The 9,811-nt window shown below is 42.2% G+C and overlaps 1 protein-coding gene across 1 annotated transcript; it reads right to left on the bottom strand.

The window, feature by feature from the left end:
- Positions 1-213: 213 nt before the first annotated feature.
- Positions 214-7,121, bottom strand: LOC135542207 (kazrin-like). Its single transcript, XM_064968999.1, has 7 exons — positions 6,630-7,121; positions 6,224-6,342; positions 5,908-6,139; positions 2,803-2,904; positions 2,447-2,613; positions 2,212-2,329; positions 214-2,080 (listed from the first exon to the last, which is right to left on the bottom strand). The coding sequence occupies exons 1-7, from the start codon at positions 6,753-6,755 to the stop codon at positions 1,922-1,924; spliced, it is 1,023 nt and encodes a 340-aa protein (XP_064825071.1). The 5' UTR covers positions 6,756-7,121; the 3' UTR covers positions 214-1,921.
- Positions 7,122-9,811: the final 2,690 nt, after the last annotated feature.

The raw sequence follows: 9,811 nt of genomic DNA, 5'->3' as shown, positions 1-9,811 counted from the left end.
CTATTATGCCGCACGTGTGAACGTGACCATACCGCACATAAACATACGCTCATAAAGAGCGTTTATGATGGATTTTCCCCATAAACTGAAATAAACATGGATTGAAAAACTGGGTTCCCCTAAATAGGCATGTCTGAAAGAAAACGAAACGAATGCAATTAGACCCTTCTCGATTTTCTTAAATGCTCATAATAAACTGCAATAAGGTGCATTTCTGATAGCATTTATATCTTTATTATTGAGTAGGCCTACACAAAACACAAGTCATGTATTGTAGTTCATGTACAGCAGTTTCAAACATTTTTTTTTCCAGCAGTGGCACATGTACAGTACATAATTACTTCATAAACACCTATATGAAAACAATACAATATAAACTCTGAACTCTTTCTCATTTAATGGAAATTGCCACTCTTTTCTGTTGTTAGTAGTCTGACTATACTTATGTGATATGCTTGAGTGAAAGCAGATTGTTTTACGCCATAACAAATCAACAATTTAGTGTGCGTTTTCTGTAAAGCACAAGCCTTTGATATTCAAACCACATCTTACAACCACATGTGACTAGTTTGAACTAGCCTAATGTTCCCACTTTGTATGTCTATCTGACTATGTTCACCAGGGTGCTGGGATTGATTTTTGTAGGAGATCGCCATAGCTGATATACCTGTTCTCTTCTGTTTCTCTGCCCCCTCCAGCTGTTTGAATGTGTGATATGGTTGTGGAATGCTCTGGTGAAATACACTGCTCTACTGTTGTACTGTATACTGGTATACTGAGTTAATGATGATAGAAAACAAATAAGATTTCCCTTGACATCCTGGCCGACGTAAACATTCTACACCACGGCATTAGACCTTCAGTATCCGTAATGCAAACTGTACAAATATTTACAATATTGTAATCACTTTGAGAGACAGCAAAATCTTATTATGACTTGAATATTAGAATGTAATATTTTCCCGTATTTACAATGAAATTAAAGACTCCTTTGCAAATAACAAACAAAAGAGTTTAATTCAACAGTATGAAAAGCTGAGTGGCCTCTGTAGTTTCTAGGAATTTTTCCAGCATGTTTACAAGGAATTGTATTATATTTCTGACAAACATAACAAACTGTAGTATGTGCCTCTTGGCCATATTTGAGCTATTTGAACAAATTGAAAGCTCTGCTGAGACCCCCCCCACCCACCTTATTCTCCTGATGGCTGTTGTCTTAACCCAAGGCCAGTTATCTCTCACAATATGGGAATGTAATTCTAAACTTACATGGAACCCAGGGAATGGCGGTTTTCCCGAAGATATGGGTCCCAAGTTCCAGACAAGTAGTGAACATCTGCAACTGATTTGAGCCAGGAAACCCAGGCAGGCCGGGCCAACATCTCTTTCCTACACACGGAGGCCGGCCAGGCCAGGCAGTGAGATACATGAAACAGGGCATGGACGTGGAAGGACCGAGACATCAGGCGTGCCTCTTCCTTCCAGAGATCCTGAACACCGAACATCCTCCTGACATGGCAACGGGTACAGACCACTTTCACCCTCCATGGACTCTTGCTATGCGCCAACACATTATTACCATCATGTTCCTCCATGTATGTTACAAGAGATGCCTTGTTAAAGAACAATTGTGACGGTCATTTTTTGAACGGAAACATATGCCACCAGTTTTCCTGCAAAGTGGAGCTTTGAACGTTACAACGTGTTTACAGTTTTATCCTATTCAAACATAAGGCATTAAGTCCACTGATATTTATTACTGAAGAACAATAAATTAAATGTTTCTGAAATTGGAAATAAAATGGTCAATTCCAAAAACAAAGATTTGGATTTATTTTAGATGGTCAAAAAACAGCGATTCTGTTGATATTGAATGCTTTTCACCTGGAGCCAACCACCTATATCCCCCACAGGGCACAGTTCAGACATTGGTGATCTCTACATTCTTGTAGGTGTGCATGGGACTTCCCTTTGTCCTGGGCACAGCCTGCACCCGTGCCTCTCTGGGCAGAGATCCACAGCTGCCATGGTAACCAAGGCCCCGCCCAATGGCAATCTTTGGGTTAAACCGAAGAGGACTCTGGGAAAATGAGAGGAAGAATAAGTCAAAACAGAATTCATACCCAGTGGAACAGTCCAGCCTAATTTCGATTAACTACCATTTGTCGAGACATCTTCATAAATAAAATGGTTAAAGTAGCTTCTTCTTACCTTGCCTGACCTTCGTCTCATAGACACTATCTCCTCGTTATAGCGGCTAACAGCAGAAGGGGATTGTGGTGGGGCTCCCGTTCCCGGCACTTCACAATCCTGCTCCACACTAGTTTGCCTACAAGGGGTAGGAAGAAGGGAAGAGTCAATTAACTTCACTGCTATAAATTCAACAAAACATTCTACTTATTGCCAAGGAGCGTAAACACATAAATGATATAGGGAGACCAATCACCTGGCAGGGATGGAGAGAGCCTTCATCTCCTCAAACATGTGCCGATGAAGCATATGTTTGTGGCTGGGGATTCCCAGGGCCTTGGCCATGGCATCTGCATCAAATGAGGGGTCCAGACCCAACACAGCACCATGGACTCCCCTGCCATGAAGACTGTCAGCATACTCCTGACCAGTGAGACATAGAGACATAATGTTATCCAACAAGAACAATGGCAAGCAAACAACTTGGCTAAATTTGCCTCAAACTTCCCTAACAGGATCTAGTGTATACACCAGTCTATTGGTCCAAAACGGAGACAGTCTGAATGGAATCCAGGTTCATTCTGTTGTTTCTGTACTAGGAAAAGGACCCACTTTTAGGTCTATGTCTCTGATCCACTTTATGACTCTGTGGCAAGTCCAAACCACTGGGTCCTGGTCCTTGTGCTCACACTGGGCTCGGCGAGCCTCCAGGACCTGTACACCAACAACAAACACATACTGAAATGTTAATGTACTATTATAATACAGTACGGTCACTACTGTACGGTTACGACTGTACGGTTACTATGGTTACAACAGTACAGTTACAACTGTACGGTTACTACTGTACCGTTACTACTGTACGGTTACAACAGTACCGTTACTACTGTACCGTTACTACTGTACGGTTACTACTGTACTGTTACTACTGTACTGTTACTACTGTACGGTTACTACTGTACTGTTACTACTGTACGGTTACTACTGTACGGTTACAACAGTACCGTTACTACTGTACGGTTACTACTGTACTGTTACTACTGTACTGTTACTACTGTACGGTTACTACTGTACGGTTACTACTGTACTGTTACTACTGTACTGTTACTACTGTACTGTTACTACTGTATGGTTACTACTGTACGGTTACAACAGTACCGTTACTACTGTACGGTTACTACTGTACGGTTACTACTGTACTGTTACTACTGTACGGTTACTACTGTACTGTTACTACTGTACTGTTACTACTGTACTGTTACTACTGTACTGTTACTACTGTATGGTTACTACTGTACGGTTACAACAGTACCGTTACTACTGTACGGTTACTACTGTACTGTTACTACTGTACTGTTACTACTGTATGGTTACTACTGTACGGTTACAACAGTACCGTTACTACTGTACCGTTACTACTGTACCGTTACTACTGTACGGTTACTACTGTACTGTTACTACTGTACTGTTACTACTGTACTGTTACTACTGTACGGTTACAACTGTACCGTTACTACTGTACCGTTACTACTGTACGGTTGCTACTGTACGGTTACTACTGTACGGTTACTACTGTACGGTTACTACTGTACGGTTACTACTGTACGGTTGCTATTGTACCGTTACTACTGTACGGTTACTACTGTACGGTTACTACTGTACTGTTACTACTGTACTGTTACTACTGTACCGTTACTACTGTACGGTTACTACTGTACGGTTACTACTGTACCGTTACTACTGTACGGTTACTACTGTACGGTTACTACTGTACCGTTACTACTGTACAGCTACTACTGTACGGTTACAACTGTACGGATACTACTGTACGGATACTACTGTACCGTTACTACTGTACGGTTGCTACTGTACGGTTACTACTGTACGGATACTACTGTACGGATACTACTGTACGGTTACTACTGTACGGTTACAACAGTATGGTTACTACGGTTACAACAGTACGGTTACAGCAGTACGGTTACTACTGTACTGTTACTACTGTACCGTTACTACTGTACGGTTACTACTGTACGGTTACTAGTGTGCTGTTACTACTGTGCTGTTACCACTGTACGGTTACTACTGTACGGCTATTACCGTACTGTTACTACCCTACTGTTACTACTGTACGGTTGCTACTGTATGGTTGCCACTGTACTGTTACTACTGTACGGTTGCTACTGTACGGTTGCTACAGTACCGTTACTACAGTAACGTTACTACTGTACGGCTATTACCGTACTGTTACTACCCTACTGTTACTACTGTACGGTTGCTACTGTATGGTTGCCACTGTACTGTTACTACTGTACGGTTGCTACTGTACGGTTGCTACAGTACCGTTACTACAGTACCGTTACTACTGTACAGTTACTACTGTACTGTTACTACTGTACGGTTGCTACTGTACGGTTGCTACTGTACGGTTGCTACTGTACCGTTGCTACTGTACGGTTACAACTGTACGGTTTCAACTGTACGGATACTACTGTACGGATACTACTGTACCGTTGCTACTGTACGGTTGCTACTGTACGGATACTACTGTACGGATACTACTGTACGGTTACTACTGTACGGTTACTACTGTACCGTTACTACTGTACAGCTACTACTGTACGGTTACAACTGTACGGATACTACTGTACGGATACTACTGTACCGTTACTACTGTACGGTTGCTACTGTACGGTTACTACTGTACGGATACTACTGTACGGTTACTACTGTACGGTTACAACAGTATGGTTACTACGGTTACAACAGTACGGTTACAGCAGTACGGTTACTACTGTACTGTTACTACTGTACTGTTACTACTGTACGGTTACTACTGTACCGTTACTACTGTACGGTTACAACAGTACCGTTACTACTGTATGGTTGCTACTGTACGGTTACTACTGTACGGTTACTAGTGTGCTGTTACTACTGTGCTGTTACTACTGTACGGTTACTACTGTACGGTTACTACTGTACTGTTACTACTGTGCTGTTACTACTGTACGGTTACTACTGTACTGTTACTACTGTAACGTTACTACTGTACGGCTATTACCGTACTGTTACTACCCTACTGTTACTACTGTACGGTTGCTACTGTATGGTTGCCACTGTACTGTTACTACTGTACGGTTGCTACTGTACGGTTGCTACAGTACCGTTACTACAGTACCGTTACTACTGTACAGTTACTACTGTACTGTTACTACTGTACGGTTGCTACTGTACGGTTGCTACTGTACCGTTGCTACTGTACGGTTACAACTGTACGGTTTCAACTGTACGGATACTACTGTACAGATACTACTGTACCGTTGCTACTGTACGGTTGCTACTGTACGGATACTACTGTACGGTTGCTACTGTACGGTTGCTACTGTACGGATACTACTGTACGGTTACTACTGTACGGTTACTACTGTACGGTTACTACTGTACGGTTACAGCAGTACGGTTACTACTGTACTGTTACTACTGTACTGTTACTACTGTACGGTTGCTACTGTACCGTTGCTACTGTACCGTTACTGCTGTACCGTTACTACTGTACGGTTACTACTGTACTGTTACTACTGTACGGTTGCTACTGTATGGTTGCTACTGTACGGTTGCTACTGCACGGTTACTACTGTAATCACTCCACAAATACACCGGGAGGAGAGGCTGAGAGGTCACTAATGTCACAGTATTGATAATGAACACAGGTCTGACCTCTTTGTCGAAGTTGAGCAATTGCAGGAGCTGGATGGCCAGCAGCAGGCTGGTTTGGTGGGAGTGGGTGGTGATGTTCAGGAGTCTCTCCAGGTCTCGTCGGCTGAGGGAGTTGAGCACCCGGCCGTCCACCAGTTGGCTTTGGAAGGTTTGGGAATACTGGGGCAACCCAACGTCACTCAACCAAGATTTGGCAACCCAGTGATGGTCCATTTCAGCAGCCTTTGATAGCCTAACATTTGAGACGGTCATACTCAGCAATGTGTGTGCATACAGGCCTGTGTGTGTGTGTGTGTGTGTGGATGTTCCAGCTCACCCCTGGCCAGACTCTGCCTCCCTGTAGTCCTCGATGGCGAGGCGTAGCTTCCTGCGGTGCATGGGGTTACTGATGCCCAGTCCCAGCTCCAGGTCCTCGTCTGTCAGCCCCAGCAGCACCTGCAACCAGCGGACGCCCACCCAGAGCACTCTTATCAATATACACCTGCACTGCACAGCACTCAGAAACTAAAGCACAAACATGCAAGCAAGCATGGACGAGGAAATACTAGATCTAACGCAGATTCTATGAGGAAGGAAAGCATGCCGAAATCCCGGTTTTCCTGGGAAGATGAGGGATTCTTAGTATCGCTGTTACCGTCAATACAAGCTTTGTAAAAACAAGTCCGGAAATCAGACTTAAAGTGGATGGGTACTTGTTACATGTTGAAGCGTAGAGGCCATACCTTCCCACTTTTGACGTTTTCCGAGCAAGCACGAAGGTACATGGACATTGCCATGACAACCTCCAGCCAGGCTTGTACCGCCCCTGCCTTCCACAGTGACATGGGTGTGTTCCGAGTGAGCTCCATCTGCTGGAGGCGGTCCAGCTGCTCCTCTCCGTCTGATAGGCTGGGTTGTTGTGTTGATAGGCTGGAGAGGCTGTCAGAGTCTGTCAGGATTGGTCAGGGGAAGTAGAAGTACAGGACAGGGGAGGGGTTTGGGGTCAAAGGAATTGAGAGGCAAAAATGACTCATCCAACTCAAATTGAACAGTAGAAAAGGGAGGATATATAACTGTGTACCTAGGCTATTACTAACATCCCTCTGTAAAATGTTGACATGCCTACAATATGTACCATCTACTGAAACACGTGGGATTGTTGGACGACTCCCAACAACCTGTACAATGTCCCCCGGCATCTAACATGCCATTTCATGACAGGAGTCATTGCCTGACAGAGGGTCTCAAACCAGAGACCAGGAAAGTGTAAAAACTGCTTTAGGACTATTAACAGTCAGCCACTGCTCTATGTAGCCAGAAGATGGTGCCAGAGTAATTCACAACAGCAGAGTATTATCGAGGTCTCTCTACAGTCTAGAGTACTGATTCGATGCCCATAATGAGGACATTAATGAATGGCTCATCACACTACAATTTATATTACAAAGTGAGAACTGGTGCCACAACTGAGCAGGTGACTCAAGCATTGACAAATACAGGAAACATTTTATAAATACAACTATTAGTATGCATTTCCTAAAGTCAGTCTATGGTTTTATTGTTCAGCAAATGCTGTGTGAATTGGGTTAAGGTTTGAGTTTGAATGTCTGAGTTTGAATGATAGGGTGGGGATGGAGTGACTTTTAGTCACTAGGGCCAATTATTAAATATTGAGACACAGTAGAAACACGACACATTATTCATAACTAACATGCGCTGTGAATTTACAACCTGTTTAAACAAGCTTCCAACAAATAAGTACTCTGCAAAATCCCGGATGATTAGCAAGTGAAGTGTTTCTTCAACCTTGTCAACATGCTGAGAGTGAGGCCTACAGACGTACAATCTCTATGAATTGTTCAGTAGCACAGGAGGTCATTTCCCTTCAGCATGGTTTAATGAATGATCCCCACAGCGTGGAAACAAACACTTGGTAAATCACAGACGAGGGTATCTTTTCTGGGGAGTGAGTGAAGGAGGGAGTCACCATCCAACATGGCCCAGAGAGGAAGTGTTGAGAGGGGCACCAGGACACAAGAACAGATTAGACATGGAACAGAAAAACGTCACATGGATACTTTGGTTGCTGGTTTTATTTTAAAATAAGATTTTTATTTCAATCATTTATCATGTTCATTTTTACCCTAGAAGTTACTTCCTGTTCTTTAAATAAAATACTTAATAGATTTACTCTTTTATGCAACATCTCCTGAATGACAAAACATTAAACAGATTATTATCGTAATCACAAATGTAAGAAATGAGGAGTGGTTGTATGCTAAATAGCAAAACAAACAGAAAAAAAACGTTCATTGCATCCAGAATGATGCAAGAGAATGAAAAATGGGAATGGGTTTTGTTTCGGGGGTTAGCGAATATGAACAACAGAGAACGCTTGAGGTTGTTATTTTCACTGCTAACTAATAGATTCCTAAACAAAGCAGCACAGATAATCATGCAGAGGTTTTAGTGCACAGTCCTATGCTTACCGCTGGCACGTTAGATAGTTGTCAACTCAACGACAAAAGCGATCTTACAAGGCATTGCTAACAGTGACCCACCTCTACTTTGTCTCTGTTCTGTTTGATCAAAGACCAAACGTGAACCTTTGGCAATTTAAAATGTGTTTAAACAGTGTGTGTGTGTGTGTGTGTGTGTGTGTGTGTGTGTGTGTGTGTGTGTGTGTGTGTGTGTGTGTGTGTGTGTGTGCATACGAGTCACAAACATTTAATTATTTTGTGTGTTAAATTTTTTTTTTGCTTCCTGTTGTAAAACCATTGTTTTGGAACCTTATTTTGGTTTTCAGCATTCAGTCTAAGAAATGTATATGGATCGATCAAACATATCTACAGGCTGGGCAGGGCACTGTAAGTCTTTAACGATTGATGTCTGAAACATTCAGCATGGATAGAACAGAGCAGGAGGCCTACACAAACAAGCACATATTAATAATCTAGCTAGCTAGCATTCCCATACTCCTAAACCTATCTCTATACAAACACACTATTCAGATCACACACTGGCACTCACAGCATCATCCTATTTAATGCTATCCTATTTGTCAATGCTGCCCAGTGGGCTATTTAAATGTACTGTTCCTCCCCTATTGTCCAATATGACAGAATGTAGTAGGTTCTCTTGTTCTACAGTGGCACAACAAAAGGTAGCTTCGAAGTCCTTACTGTTGCTGTATAGTGGGACGATTCTGAAACAGCGGACAAACTGGTCCACTGTGAACTACAATATCAAATGTCCTTATGATTGTCATATTATTAACATTTAGTTTCAGTTTCACGCTCAGAAACATGGTTGGTCCATACACTTCAATGTTTTTTTTATTACTAAATGATACCAGTGGTCCAGTATACTTCGGTTCGGAGCAGGGTTGTGCTAGTATGTTTCAGTTACAACGTGGAGGGTATTCCTCATTCATATTTTCATGAGAATGTCAGGAATGGGCCAAATAAGACTGGGATGGGAGGATTCTAAATAAAACAAGTCCAGAAATATGATAAAAGCAACTCTAAAATAAAACAGTTATCAGACAAAATACATTTACACACACTAGGTGCAGAATTACTTCTATTTACATATGCACAGCTGTCCTTCAAGTCTCCAGTTATAAAAAGAAACGTATATTTAAGACAAATAAAAGATAACACAGCATAAACATGTCAACGCATAACAATCCTGTCTATATATTTATATGCATGTAAACATATATACATATGCATACATGTACATCTATAAATATATATTTAATTTACATACATACATTTTTGAGGATAATGTACATTATCTGGGGGCAGCAGTTGTCTCTCAGGTTTTTCTTTTGGGAACAGGCGGCAACACACCCGTACACACACACACACACACACACATAGGCACACATGAAGGCACACACACACCCACCCACCCACCCACA

This window comes from Oncorhynchus masou, chromosome 6, assembly GCF_036934945.1.
Source record: "Oncorhynchus masou masou isolate Uvic2021 chromosome 6, UVic_Omas_1.1, whole genome shotgun sequence".
NCBI classification, from domain to species: Eukaryota; Metazoa; Chordata; class Actinopteri; order Salmoniformes; family Salmonidae; genus Oncorhynchus; species Oncorhynchus masou.
The sequence above is the reverse complement of the archived record's forward strand: the minus strand, read 5'-3'. Positions and strand labels throughout refer to the sequence as shown.